Genomic DNA, 14,926 nt, shown 5'->3' with positions numbered 1-14,926 from the left:
ACCTCCTGCAAGCTGTAGAAGGCATTAATGACTTAGAGGAGCCTACCCTGGAAGATAGAAAAGGGCTACACTTGTTTCCTCACAAACAAGGAAAATTAGGATACTACATGTGAATAAATGTTTAATTGACGCCCAGACATTTCACCGGTTCCCAAAAACATTTGCCAAATTTTAATCAGGCCTGAACTTTAATGGAAGACACGAGCTTCTGTGGGCTTTGGCAGTTAAATTTTTGGAGCTTATTCGCAAGAGGTAGCGATTACGAGGAAGTAAGGGGATGAGAACGAAGAAGGCCTGGTGTCGCGTCGAACGGGGCTGGTGTCCTGGCACTAAGGGGTCGGCCACAGCGCACCCGGAGGCCTCAGAACAGCCCCGCGCGGCGGGGCCGGGCTGCTGCCGCCTCCGGCCCACCCCCGGGAGGGCTTCGGCGGCACCGATCCCCCGGCTACGGCGTAAGGGCGGCTGCCGGGCGTTAAAAGCTCCCTCTTTATGTACCGCGGCCCCCCCCCGCCGCCGCCGGTCCCCTCAGGCGTCGGGGGCAGGCCGCGGCGGGCAGGCCTGCGGGCGGCTCCCCCCGGCTCCGGTGCGCCCGGCCGCGCCGCGCCACCCCCCCCCCCCCGCCGCCGGAGGAGGCGGCTGGCGGCGGGCCAGCCCCGCCGAGGGTATTAATAGGCGGCCCGGAGGCAGCGGCCGGGCGGCCGCGGGTGTACGGGGCGGAAGCGGCGGGCTCGGCGTCGGCAGAGGGACGGCTCGGCGCGGGAGCGGCCAGGGCCAGGCCGGGGAGGCGCCTTCCCCTCCCCTCCGGCTCCCACCGCGAAGGCGAGATGGAGGGTAAACGCCGGCGGGGCCAGAGCCGCCTTCTCCCTCCTCTGTCCCCGCTTCGGCCGGGCGGTGGAGGGGGGGAGGTGCTCCCGGAGGAGCCTCCCCGGGAGGAGCGGGAGCTCCGGGCAGCGGCGGGAGGGGCGCGGGCTGCCTTCGCGGAGGGCTCCCGCCGGCTCAGAAACGTCCCCCGTGGCGTGTGGGGATGAGCAGAAGGGCTGCCGGGGGGGGGGGGGGGGGGGGATAGCTCTACCCTCCTCCTGCTGAAGTGCGGCAGTAACGTAGCCAGGAAGGCTTAATAAGGTACGGGGTTTTCAACGGTTACTAGAAAAGCATTGCAGCGCAGTCCTTTTTGCTGAAATAAATGATCTTTGAAGAGTGGTGCCTTCTGTTTTGATTTTAGGGGGTTTTTGTTTATTTGCTTTTTTTTTTTTTTTTTGTTTTTGTTTTTTTTCAGACACCAGAATAAAGCAGGCATGGCAGTACAGTGATTTATTTTGGAGCAAAAGGCCTTGGGAAGGGAGAAGTTAATCCTGTCTTCTAAGTGTCTTACCAAGTTAGCTTGTTTACCCGCGTTAACGGGAAGGCCTTGCATCATTATGTAATGAAAAAGAGAAGTTGACTGTACATATATGAAAGTTGGGAAGGTGGAATACCTATGGCTAAAACAATAACTAGACTTTTGCAGAAGCTTAGAAAATGCAGAGACTAAACTGTGGTACATGTATGCTTTAGGTATGCCATTATTTGCAAAGTTAAGAAATGAATTCCTTGGTCTTGTGAGGGGAAACAAGTTGCTAGGTTGGAAAATAGTGAAAGTGTTTGTGGGTGGCTGTCCCCTCTCCCACGAGATCAATATTATTGATGAGAATTTTTCTACTTATCTCAAATTGGGAATTTCCTATGAAAACAGTCAAAAAGGCTCATGGCCTAGGATGTTTCTTCTAGTTTTACCCTAAGCATGGATGAGACACTAAAAAAGTTTTTACTCCCGGGTTGAGTAAGTCTCCTAGCTTGTCTCCCAAGTTCAGTGTCTTGCATTCATGGGTGACCCAAGTTATTAGCACTCTATTGGTAGAAAATCTCCAAACAAAATAATACATTTGAGAGAAAACTCCAGAAACTTAGTATTTTAAGACCAATTATTTTTGCTTGATTTGATGTAAATTAAATGAGCATTGGAAAGTTACGTGAGAATTCTAGTGTGCAGTAAATATTTTCTAGTGTGCATAGTAGTTTAAGGCTCTACCGTGCAAGTAACAATAGCTGTACTGTGTGAGTATCAGGAGCAGTACTTTGAGTGACAGCAGCTCCACAAGTGGTTTGCTTCACACTCGGCTTATCTTAATATCCTCTGCCAAGACATCACCAAAGACACGTTTCTAATGGTCCCTAAGACTGAGATCCTGGTGTTCCCTTCAGCTGGGTAATAACGTTCTTGTTCAAATATTGCCTGAAGTATGCTACCAAAAGTTTAATTTCCTTCCAAAATCATTGGCTGGTAAAACAGAATGTGTCCAGTGATAATACGATCCCCACCCTTGTTGCTTCAGGTTTTCCAGTCTGCCTTATTCATAAGTAGCATCTGTAACTTCTGCATACTTCTGAGGAATTCTTTACTCTCCCTGTCCTCTTTTCTCTTTGCCTTTGGTGATTTGCTGTGTTTTCTGCCAGGTTCTGTCTGATGAAAGAACTTCACAGAAGTGGGATGGTGAATGAAATTGGGCTGCATTGTAGCTTTTTCTGTGGGTGTTGCTTGTTGTCTTATTAGTGAATTCAGGTGATTTCGGATCTGGGGAAAGATTTTGCTCCTGTTGTCTTCAGCTGTTGGAGAAATGGGGCTCTGTTTCTCGAGGTGATAAAGTCTTTGCTGCCTGCAGAAAGCTTTAGCAAGTGTGAATCTGCAGTTAAAATCAGACCACCTGGGCTGATATGTGCAGTTTTCCTTTCAGTGCTTATTTAATGTGCTCTTAGCTTCTAAGGTTACATGAGAAAACATCTAGGAGACAGGGACTAAAGGCACCTGCCTGCTGCAGCAGTAGCATTGTGCTTGCTTTGCACAGCTGGAACAGCTGGGAAAGTAGACACAATTGGAGCAGAGACTTGGATGTGCATGGAATTATACTTGCAGTGGCTCTAGTGGTGAATGCAGTGGGAGCACTCTTGGGGGGTGACACTTTTATTTCCTTTTTCTTCTTTTTTAAACACCCTTCATGTATGTGAAAGTGAGCACTAGTGAAGTTCATCTTGCTTGTTGCTAAGTGAGCCTCATTTCTCTCAGATATTATCAGCACTGTCCACAAGGGCAGCCTTAATGACTGTGCAGGGATGAGTAAAAGGATTTTTTAGGCAATGCTTCCACTAACACAAAAGATAGCAAAATCCCATTAATGAGAGGGGGCCAAGATTCATACTCCTAGATGCAGAAATGGATCTTGACTGCACATATCCTTCAGTCATTTGGTGTCAGGGTAGCTTTTCAAGGGTTTTTTGGCATGGAGAAAACCTGCATAATTCTGTACTTGGATCAAAAAAAAAAAAAGATACATCCTTGTGGGACATAAAGGCTGAGTCTTTTAAGCAGAGACTCAAGTGAGTTACTAGCTCATCAAGTACAACAAACTGAGTTGGAGCTGGAAACCATAAGAGGAAGGAAGCAGCCAATATTTATGCAGTATGCTGCTTTTTAACTTCTGAATTGCTGGCTGCTCGGTGTGTTTGGGGTGTTATGTGGTTTGGGTCTGCCAGCAGGTTGGGGAGACGAGTCAGCAAATATTTATTTCATGTAAGGTGTTGCTGTGTTGCCATCTCAAACAGGTGTAATGTGAAGCATGGTAAAACATACTGGAAGTTAGGGTGACTTTAAGGCTCTGGTAATGTGACACTCAGGTTAGTGTTTTGGTCTGAACAGAGGGATAGGATCTCTCCTGTGTCTTAAAATCTGATCTGACTAAAAAGATACTCGGACCTTAGCTAATATCACTTCATCAGAGGAAGGGAAACACAGGTTTGCAAGAAATGAAGTTTGCATCAAATAAATCCATTTTGTGTGAGTGCATTCATTGTACTTTAAAATTAATAAGAATTTTCTTGGCAGCTAATGAACGTTTAGTGAAGAAGCTTAATTTGACATTTGAGAAGTTCAATAAATAATTTTTTTTCTTGATTAAGGCATCTTTTAAGCTGTCACTTATACAACCAAGTATTGTCACTTTTTAATACATTGGGAGAGCTTGTTACATACTGATTCAACTATTATTGCCTATTAAACAGCTTAGATTTCACGTGCCTTAATTTCCTTGCCCTTGATTATTTTAAGCAGCTTGCTTCTTTAAAGGCATTTGTATTCTCATAAGCACTTATTATATGTTCAAGAGAGAAAAAATGGACGCATTGAAATATATGTCTTTGTATTTCTCTGACTTCTCCCCTGCCCCTGCCGTCAGATTTGGGATACTCAGTCCTAATGCTCATCCAACCCAAATGTTTACTACCTCTTCAGAATTTGCAAAAATCAAAAGTTAAATTTCTTATGGCCCTTTTTTGCTTTGCCTCATGTCACAAACTAGAAGTTGTTGGAGTTAGTTGTAAAGCATTGATAGCTTGAGGATACACAGCAGAACATGGCTGAATTGGGGGCATTTCCCCCCTTTTTTGATTCTCCCATATGTGCATGGAAGTTATCTTAACATTAACAGGGGTTGCACATGTGCAGTGAAGGAATAATAAATTTAAAAGGGCAATGGTTGTGGCCTTGTGGTAGGTCAGTGAAGGTTGTTTCTGTTGGTGATTATTGTCAGGGCTAGTCTAAGCGTAACAAAAAGTCACTTTGACCTGGTTCAAACGTATGTATGTCCATCTCTATTACTGTTTCTTGAGTATACGCAATCTTGATTTTTACTTTTTGTTTTAATTAAAAATTTGTTAGCAGTCAGCAAATAGAGGTGTCTTTAAAATAAAAATCATGAGACCAGAGGTTTTTCAGTGCCATAAATATGAGGATGGTAGTTCTTGGAGACCAAGGTCTTTTGTCAGCGAAGTAGCAATAACTCTACAAAGTAGCTGGTTAAATCTAGATAATTTGGAAGAGCTTTTGGCTCTAAAGCTTGGATGTCTCTGCCCTTTGTCACATTTCACCTTATGTAAGCTGAAAAGCCTCATAAATATGATCTTATCCATTGGCAAATGTCAGGGTTTCAACAAGAAAGGTTGTCTTGTGAGCGGCTTGGCGTCCCTCTGCTAGTTACACTGCAAGACAGCTTGTGTCTCACTGAGCCACTTAAACTAATTTTTCTCAAGCAGACCTACTTCATTGTTCAGGGATTATTGGACCCCCTTTGGGGCCAGTATATCATGTTAAAAAGCTGTTACACCTACCTGAAGGGAAGGAACAAGCAACAAATACTGTATGTACCCATCTCAAATGACTGATTAAAGTTTTGGCATAGTCAAAAAAACCACCCAAAATAAATTATCCATCTTCATCCTTCCTTAGAGGGAAGGATGACACTTACTAATGTGCATTGTCACCCAGCCGCTTGGCCTCTTGCAGCTCAGGAATGGTTTCCCAAAACCACATAGGAAAATCGAGGCAGGGATGATCTGAAGTGATGGGTCCAGAGCCCTGCTGGATCTCTCATCTGTGTGACTGGTCTCTGCTGATCTGACCAGCAGCGTTATAATACTCTGTGCAAGGCAGCTTGCTCCATTTAAAAAGTGGATTGGACCACTTTGCCATACATAATATGCTAATAAATTATGAATGCCTGCATAGGAACTAGTTCAGAGGACCTGGTGGGCTGGAAAGTTACATCCTGATGTACTATGCACTAGCTTCCCCATGTTAGTAAGTAAGGGCATATCTCAGAGCAGTGTTGTAGACATAAGTTAGTGGGCAGTAATTGAAAATCCTTCATAGGGAATAGAAAATAGCGAAGTGTTTATGATGTTAAGAAAAAGTGAGAGGAAGAAAGTTGTTTTGACTAACTTGAGTGTAGAGGTAAAAGTTCCTAAAACTAGATTTAGACTTTTCATCTATTTTTACGTTTAAACTTGCATTAAATCCCAGAAAACTCAGCTCTAGAAAATTACTTCTTCCTTAGTTGATTTTTGAAAGACTGGGGTTAAGAATTGGTTTTATATTACAACTAAAAATATGGTTCTTGTATTAAATTACAGGCTCTTGTAGACTCTTTAAATCAAGTTGCAGGACTTCCACTTGGAAAAAAACCCCAATTATATTTTCACTTCAAATTTTTTCCAGTGGGAAACATAGAAATCTCAGGGATTCTTTATATTCTATGTGGGTCACACATATATTCATCACTTCTGTCTGAACTCAGCCTCCTGAAGTTGTTAACTCTGCTATCCTGTTCACAGTGCACGTGATTGACTTGGATGTTGCAAATATATTAACTTTCCCACAGAAAAAGGAACGTTCATTAAATGTTCATTGTCAGTGTGCAACTTCTATTTAAAATAAAAGCCATTTTGTTTCTCAGGTGCTTGCAGATGTTAAAAATTAGAACACGTGTGCTGAGAGAATCTCACTGCAGTCAGGGAGTTGGGATTTCCATTTCATAGTTGGCATCTGCTGTTTCTCAGTTTTGCATCAAGGTGAATTCCAATTCTCCACAGCCTTTTTTCCTAATTGGAAACATTACAGCATGAATCATTCCTGCAGTTACTTGGTTAGGGCATTGAAAAGTTGTTATTAAATATTAACATAAATTCCTGAGATTTGGCTGCATAAAAATTCATGATTCTTGTTTCTTAACTTCTGTCTGCTTCTTTTATTTTACTTTTTCAGCATGTCCTTCCTGGTACTGTTGTATATAGCAAGGGCTTGGTATGCAGAGAATGGGCACAACATGCCATGAGCATTCAATAAAGGTGTCCCCTCAGGACTGTGGAAACATCTCAGAAAGCAGAACATCTCTCCTAGTGAGGACCTTGCATTCTCTGTCAGATATTCATGCTGGGGTTCCTCTCCAGATTTCTCTCTCTCCTTCCAGCCTTCCCTATCAGAAGGGACAAGTCAGGTGTGGGATGGAAAATAGGACCCGTTTGTTGTACTGTTGCCATTTGGAGCAGTGTGTTCCAAGAGTCTATTGAGGGCCCTTTGAGCCCAGACACAAGCACTTTTGTTTTCCGTGGGTCATGCTCTATAAAGGTCACGTTTGCATTTTCACAGTCGGAGGATTCCTGTGTGCAGGGGGCTGTTGCAGACCTTCTGAAGGGAAGCACCCAGCTTGTTCCCTGTCCACAGGCCTGGTTCATAAACCTGTAAAACAGGAACATGTAGTATAGGGGCAATTATGTGAACCCTACTATACCTTTACCTACTTTTTTTTTTTTTTTTTCTCCACATGGATGGCTTTGCCAGGACACCAAGTCAGCTTATGTACTGGGTTCTAAGAAACCTGCATCTCCTTTACTTGACAACAGGCCTGGGAAATCAGTTTACTAAGAAACAAAGTGTTTTGCCTTAAAACTGGAGCGGCTTTACTTCAGTCAAAGACATAGAGAAAACAATGATTAAAGAAACAGAAGTGCCTTTAAAGATTATGTATGCCAAGGGACTCAAATAGCTGCACAGTGCAGGACAGGTTTGTGTTTTAATACTTTGATATGTGATATGGCACTACAGTAATCCATTAAACATGATGGTGTGGAGTCTTGACACTGAAGTTCATTTGTTTTCTTTTGCTGGACATACTGAAAGAAAACACTGACGTCGTCTGAAAGAAGAACCATGACTAGATCATAGAAATGTAGAATTTCTTTTTGATTAATGCTGGAAATTATTGTTGCATTTGTTACAAAGCAGATGTCAGCCTTTGGTCAAAGCCAGCCTTTTGCATTCACTTGAATAATCAGTGGTTCTAGTACAGCATAAACTGAACAGGATTTGGCTCTGGCATTCAAGCACAAGCTACTCTTTCACAACCACCCCCTTCTGTTTCTGCCTTTTACTTGTGAGCAGTAAATCTTTCTGGGCATTTTATTCTACTCTCCCAAATGTTGTCAGAACGTGCCAAGTACAAGGCTCTGGTTTCTTTTTGTAGTGCAAGAATTTAGCAGTGAAAGTTTCTATATGTTTATGGAAACACAGATGCAGCTTTTAAAATACTTCATAGTGCTTACATAAAGATATAGAAACATCTGAAAAAAATGTTTATTTTTCTGTACGTTATTTCAGCTCCAATTAAATGCTGGTTGGAAATCATTAGGCTTCCGTAATAGAGTATTTCATTCAGGATGAAATGTGAGAATTACAGGCTTGATTCTGCCATTGCTGAAGCCAGTGGCTAAATGCCCAGTTGCCTTCAGTTGGAGCAGGATCGAGTCTTCTCCAATTGAAGAGCCTTCTCTTTTGCTGAAGGATATCTTGAACACTCAATAATCGTTAATCTCTGATTTAAAGCACTTCCATTTTGTAAAGTTTTAGTTCTGTTTCAAGCCTGGAGCCATTTGGCTGAAATTGCATTTCATATACTTTTATGGAAGTCTGTTTTCTGAGTCTGCTTAGGAGTCTGTTTTTGTATTCATAAATAGAAAAGAATATAATTATTGCAGCCACATCTCTAGATTGCTTGCCGATCATGTTTAAAAACAGAAAAGGTATATGTGACAAGATACTGTTTTTCTGAAGTGGGCTCCATGTGGTACACATTTCCTTAGTGCTATCAAGTGTATTTGAGACAGATATGTAAAAGGCTCCAAATTCTTGGAAAATAATGTTTTTAGAATTTGAGGTATGATTTTTTTTTTTTTTTTTTTTTTTTTTTTAAATAGGCAACATGAATTACCAGCTCATAAAGACAGTGTGTGTGTTTCTTAGTTTGGATGCTCAGCTCTGAGAAGGTGTTAAAGGTATGCTATTTAACTTGGGTACTCTGACATAAAAAGTGAACCTTGACTCTTTCTGGAGGTTCACCATCTAAAACATAATAAATTGGTCATAGGATCTTTTAAAAAATGTGATAAAGAAAAAAATCTTATGGCAGTTCAGACTTTTATCATCTGCTTAGTTTTCCTCTTCAAGGTTTTTACTGCAGCCAAGAGGAAACACATTTATTTTTCAGTAAAGAAGAGTTTGGAATTCTCATAAGAACTCCAGAAGTCAGACAGTTATAAGTAGAAGATTAAGTATCACAGGATTTTCAATAAAATCATGAGAGATGAGAATAGTGTATATATCCAACTGTGGTCTGCAAAACCTGAAGACCTTTACCTCAGAAAAAGTGTGTGTTTGGGGCTTAATTTAGCTGCTGATTGTGAAATAGTTGTTCCTATTAATTTCCAGTAATAGTCTTATGGTGTTCCAGGGCAGAATTTAGCTTGGCAAGTTCAGATTGAAATGGTAAGTGATAACCAAAGCGTTACTGAGAAAGTGGTAAGTAATTGCAAGGTGTATTATTTAATGAAATACATTGTGGGCGAAGTCTGACCCTTCTGCTTTTTCTTTCTCTCACAGACTGTGCTTGAAGCCTAACACAGGTGTGTTGAGACTAGGGCTAGGCTATCACCCATTTTCGAGATGATGCCTTCTTCCTCAGGCTCCACAAAGGGTCCTGTGGAGACTATAACACTGTGTGTAGAGGTGAACAGACCTGCTTCAAATCGGGAGCTATTGTTAGACCTATCGCCCAGCCCCCTAAAGATCTGGTAGAAAAAGTAAAACTTTGCTTTTGCTTTTCACACAATCCCTGGAAGATCCTTGGGAAACCATGGAAGTTCTAGTATCACATCTCTGTGTCAAAGTCTCAGAAACAGGGCTGATGAAGTTACCAACAGAAAGCTTTTGCACAGCTCTGTTTCTAGCAGAGACCTGAGAGGTAGAAAAAAAAAAAAAAGTGAGTTCTCTTGCTCCGACTTCTATTCTTCTTGTAACCAAAGGAAGTACCAACATCTGTGTGATAGATATTATTTTCCCATATATTTTAGATCCTGTCATCTTTTCTGTAGAAACAAAGCACCTTTGACATACATGGAGGTGGTAACATCTCCAGGTGATGTTGAGGCTGAAATTGTTTTTTGTGTTTAACTCTGGTTAGTGTGTAGGGCAGCCATTTATGCATCAAATAACTAATTCTCAATTCAAGAATAGTCCCTGTTATGTCTGCCTAAAGACCTGATGCCTTCCAATTCCTTGTTAATACCTGGTGTTTTAAGTCTTGTAAAGTTGACCCCTACCAGCTTGTGTTCACAGAGAAACCTTTAAGACTTTTTCAAAGCTGCAGGTTCTGTGCAGTGCCTCTGCTGTGGTGTGCTGGGAAGCACGATGAGAACTGAAGTTTTTGACATCTGTGATTTTTCCCTCTTTGCCTGTTGAAGATGTACCTGTTTACCTGCTTGTTTTGTATCTGTCACACAAGAACGTTTATGCCTCCCCTATTAACAGTGTGCCAAAGGCTACTCTGTTCAGCAAAATTTAGTATATTGCTCTTTTGGATTAGAAATAGAAGTAATTTCAGAAATGCAGAGAGTGGGGTTCTCACTTTTGTCATCAGTGTTATGGGAAGCCCGAGATTCCATCTCATGTTAGAATTTTATCTTGTTTGTCATATCTCTTCTGATAAGTAAAAGTGAACTGAATAGCTTCTCTGAGTCATCAGTAAATAAAAGCTCGTGGGATTGACAGGGTTTCTTTCAATCAATGAACCTTGAAGTCATGCACCTTTCTAGGCAGCATTGTTGTTCTTCTGTATCCTCCTGCGCATGAGGAACTGTAATTATGATAAGCGTGATGAATGTGTCAGACTGCAGTGTCTGGCAGTCTTCTGGAAATTCAGTTATTTGTTTAGACCTATGAAAAAGGTACCTTTATTCTGTACTGTGTAACGGGAGCAAAAAGTAAAGAAGATAAAGTTGTTTTGGTCACAGAACTTTCTCCTTCATGCATCTTTGCCCTTCCACCATCCTCACTGTAGGTGAAGACCCTTCAAGGCAATGCTGCCTGGCTTCATAGATCTTACCTGTGCTGAGGTGAGATCAGTGGGCAGGTGCTGTCTGTAACCCAGATAATTTGGATATGGTAGTTACGCTTCTCCTTTCAGCGCTATACTGTTTCAAATGTCTGTTCCCTTGGTATCTCCAAATGTCTCACTTTCGTCTTTATCCTCACGTTGATTAAAACTGGAGTCCCTGATCTTGCCGTATGAAATCAATACATGAAATAGATACGTGGTTGCAGGTATTGGCCAGTGTCTTATAAGTATCTTGAATGTGCTTTCAGAAGTGAGGTAAAAGAGGAGGTAGTGATGTGTTTGTGGAACACATCAGGAGAGCACCTCATGGTGAGGGAGAGGAAAGAGATCATCACTGAAGTGAATAAACAAGATAATCTGCACAGCATATTACTGTAATTAGTGTCTGAGGGGCACTTAATAGGATAAGGGCAGAAAGGAGAGAAGTACAGGTATGCAATATTGACAGCAATCTCAAAGTTTTATTTTCATAAATAAATGTGTGGGTCAGTGAAACACTTTGCAAAGGACGCAGAAGACCCAGAGGAATAGAACTGGCTGGTGGGAAGGACCAGCATAAAGATATGGGAAATAAAGCTGAAAATTACTTCATGAACAAAGGGGAGCAGGAGGGATGACATGTGAAGGGAAACATTTTCAGCTAAGAAAAATACCTATTATCTTGCATTGTATTTCTGTTTATCCAGCTGTGTCACGTGTTAGGCCAGAACTGTATTTTTCTCTGTGTTTAGAAGGTGCCTTGCATGGTTTTCTACGCTGTAGAAAGCAGTAGATACCATATAGTAGGCTATTATTACCTACATAATAACAATTTAGGTTTGAAGCAAGATGTTGGGTCTTTTTCTATAAAGATTCTGCCACCAAAATCTAGGATTTTTGTACATGTGAAAAGTCCATGTGATTTTTTTCCTTAAGTTGACTAAATCTTCAGCAATAAAATAATAATATTTTTTTTTTTTAGTTTATGATTTAATTGTCCAGACCTTGCTTTAATGGTGAGTTATTTATCTTACAGTTGGTGTTTGCAAACAGGAGATGCTCCAGAAGAAAAAGAATGCTGTTTTGGTGGATGGGGTCATCCTAAATGGTCCAATAATGGACTCAAAAGCGGGAGAAAAGTTTGTGGAGGAGGCCTGTAAGATTATAATGGAAGAAGTCATTCAGAAAGCTGATGATGTAACAGAAAAGGTAAAGCCATAGAGTCGTGTTTGAGAATTTTTAACAGAGATAATGAACAGCAAATCAATTTTTTCTAAGGTGTATTTTATTGCACTTTAGCCTCAATATTGTTTCTAGTCTGTGCGTGGCTCTGAAATAAAAAGACAGCCTTACAAATTAGGAAAGATCATATTATAAAACCTTTCAGGAACATAACTAGCATACATATTTGCCAGAAAATAATGAGTTTTTTCATCTCTGAGTACAATGGTCACTTTATTTGAGATGACAAATGTGTGTAGTGTTCTTCTTGTTTGGGGTGGGGGGAGTTATTTGTTTGCTCCTCAGGGGCACTGGTATTGGAGAAGGAGGAACAGTGGATGTATGTGGTACCACTGTGAAAGGGAAACGTTATGAGATTGCTATGGATTTTGAAGAACCCCTGCTTAAGTGGCTGTATGGGAAGAGGACCTGCCCGTGCGTCGTGCTTGCCTTTGGGCACGCACTGGTTGCTCATACCCCTTGGCAGAACAGCATTTGAAAATGCTGTGATTACAAATCCTTACTTAAGGACAGAATTTGACCTGCAGGCCTCGTTCTTTTCTGCCTTCCAGCATTCCCCACTCTACATTTTTATGGTCAAGCAATGCCTGAGACACAATAAAACCAAGATCCCATGAGACCAGTTTTCCAGAGATGTTCTCTGGTGGCATGCTGCCCTGCAATGGGCAGTTTTATGAAACCCACGCTAAATGTGATGCTTACCTTGTAGCTTTATCACTATTTCCCCTGGGCTGGCCTGTTCACTGCTGGTGTCTCCCCCCTCTCCCCATCATTAGGTTTGTGAATGGAGAGCCCCTGAAACGTTGAAGCAGATTCTTGACCTGGAAATGAGGGACACAGGAGAAACTCATCAGAAACTCTTGCAACTCTGCCGGGATGTTATACAATACAGCGTCAAAACCGGTAAGAATGTGATTTCTAGTGAAGTTATTTTGTATGCTAACTTAGGAAGACAGGATGATATTTACAAAGTTCTGTCATCTTTCAGGAAACTGGGGGTGTTTGTTTCCTGCCTGCTTATGCAAGTATGCAAACATTTGGACATGTATCTGTTGTTTGACTGAGTGCTGGGCACCGTAGGTCTGACTAAAATGCGTAATCATGGCAAACTAATCGAAAACTAATTCCTGTAATGCCATTGACATTAATGGTAGATTCTGTCATTTTGAAGTCTTGTGAAAGTCACCTAGACAGCTATGATATAACAGTCTGGCAAAACAGGCAGGAGAAGGACCTCTGTGTGTGATTTCCTGCTGTCTGGGTGGTGAGGAGTGGAGTTGCCACCATTGCCCTTATATATTGTTAGTGCTGACTACCCCACTTTTACTATTGTTCTTTTGGAGGAATAGTCTTATGGGGTGTAAATTTGCTGATAGGCAGTAATTCCTGTTCCAGACACAGTGAGAAGATAGCCTGCAGTGTTTCAGAGACAGTACACCACATGTCTGCAGGATTAGTTCTCTACGGCTAACCTTTCTGCAGCATGTGGGGTATAATTCAATCTTAGCGAAAAGGGATGAGCAACATCTGTTCAGGAAATAGGACTGTGGATCAGTAGCTCAGGATTTCAGATGTGGCGTAGCTTAGGCTGTGTTTTGGAAAGTGAGAAGGACATTTGAGATAGAGTTGTGAATTTCCAGGGCATGTTCCCTGTTACAGTCACTGTTGCTACAAAGTAAAACCGTAAAATAATTTTGAGAGTGAATGCCTGCATTTGAAAGCCATAGAAAAGTAGCAATACTGATCTACAGGGGGAGTGCACTACTAATATGCAGATATAATTACTGAGTTACTGGAAGGTGTTCTGTTTATCTTTTGCAAATTGCCTTTAGATTTTTACTTGCTTTGATTTTTCCATGTCACCTTAGAAAGGATATTCTATAAAAAATAGGCAGTGCAAATTTAAGTATAACATTTATTTAAGCCCCAGGTACCATATAAATGGAGCCATACAGTTTACCTGGTCTTGCGTGTAGAAGTACTATGCTGTGGATTAAAATTTAGGTGGTGATCCCACTGCTGCACTGACTTGTTTTTATAGTCAGCGGTAGTATAGAATTTTCTCGTAATTACTTATATCTCAGTGTTTCAAGGCAGGTAAACAAAATCTCTTAACTTGTCGTTTTAAGGCTGCAGCAAGTCTTTCCAAGCTGTTATACTGCCTCTTTCTCAATAGTGAGATGTCAGTGGGAGCACAGGCACAGATGCCTGGGATCAGCAGGTTCCTGTATTCTACTGCTTAGCAAAATTTGCCTGAGCATCCATTGTGGCCTCTGAAGACTACTGTTAAAAGCCACTGTGTATACTCAATGGTAAATTTTCCTTTTTTTTTTTTTAATTTGTAAAACTTGTGAACAACCCACGTTCATTCTGTGTACTACTTACATCTCTCAAACCTTGTTTTGGGACCTGAAAGTGCTTATTAAATTTACTTTCAATTAAAATCTAAATTTACTTGTCTAAATGAAAAAAAAAGGACAGTAAGTCCAGAAAATACTGAGAATAATGGAGTGAATTATGGTTTGCAGTGATCAGCGTTCAACTGAGAGGGCCTGTGATGTATTCTCTTTTCACGTATATCCTGTCACTGCCTGCTTTTATCTGTATTTTCAGGTCATCCAAGATTTTTCAATCAACTGTATGCTGGAATAGATTATTACTCGTTAGTGGCTCGTTTCATTACAGAAGCACTGAACCCGAGTGTGTAAGTGTAGTTCTTTGTCCCCTTGATAATGAATTAGCATGCTTTTTTGGAATAACAGATTTTTTTGCTCTCCCCGCTTCTGAGTTCTGTTTTCAGTGTTACAGTGGCAGGAACTGTGTAGGAACTTGGGAGAGAAAACAGTCTGGATCGGTTCAATAGCTCACCAGAATGCTGGCTAATCTGATGAGGC

At 41.4% G+C, this 14,926-nt stretch overlaps 1 protein-coding gene across 2 annotated transcripts in view; it reads left to right on the top strand.

Moving 5' to 3' along the window:
• Nucleotides 1-501: 501 nt before the first annotated feature.
• GADL1 (glutamate decarboxylase like 1) overlaps nt 502-14,926 on the top strand; it is an 86,919-nt gene continuing 72,494 nt past the window's right edge. The window contains exons 1-5 of one of the 2 annotated variants that reach the window (XM_042806532.1): nt 502-831; nt 8,617-8,694; nt 11,827-11,999; nt 12,809-12,935; nt 14,646-14,736. In XM_042806532.1, coding sequence (XP_042662466.1) covers nt 11,847-11,999; nt 12,809-12,935; nt 14,646-14,736 — 371 coding nt within the window. In that variant the 5' untranslated portion in view covers nt 502-831; nt 8,617-8,694; nt 11,827-11,846. The remainder of the gene's footprint in view (nt 832-8,616; nt 8,695-11,826; nt 12,000-12,808; nt 12,936-14,645; nt 14,737-14,926) is intronic. The other variant, XM_042806531.1, reaches the window with a different exon arrangement.

Source organism: Tyto alba, unplaced genomic scaffold (assembly GCF_018691265.1).
Source record: "Tyto alba isolate M040663 unplaced genomic scaffold, T.alba_DEE_v4.0 Super-Scaffold_46, whole genome shotgun sequence".
Taxonomy (NCBI): domain Eukaryota; kingdom Metazoa; phylum Chordata; class Aves; order Strigiformes; family Tytonidae; genus Tyto; species Tyto alba.
Note: the sequence above shows the minus strand (reverse complement) of the source record. Positions and strands in the feature narration are given on the sequence as shown.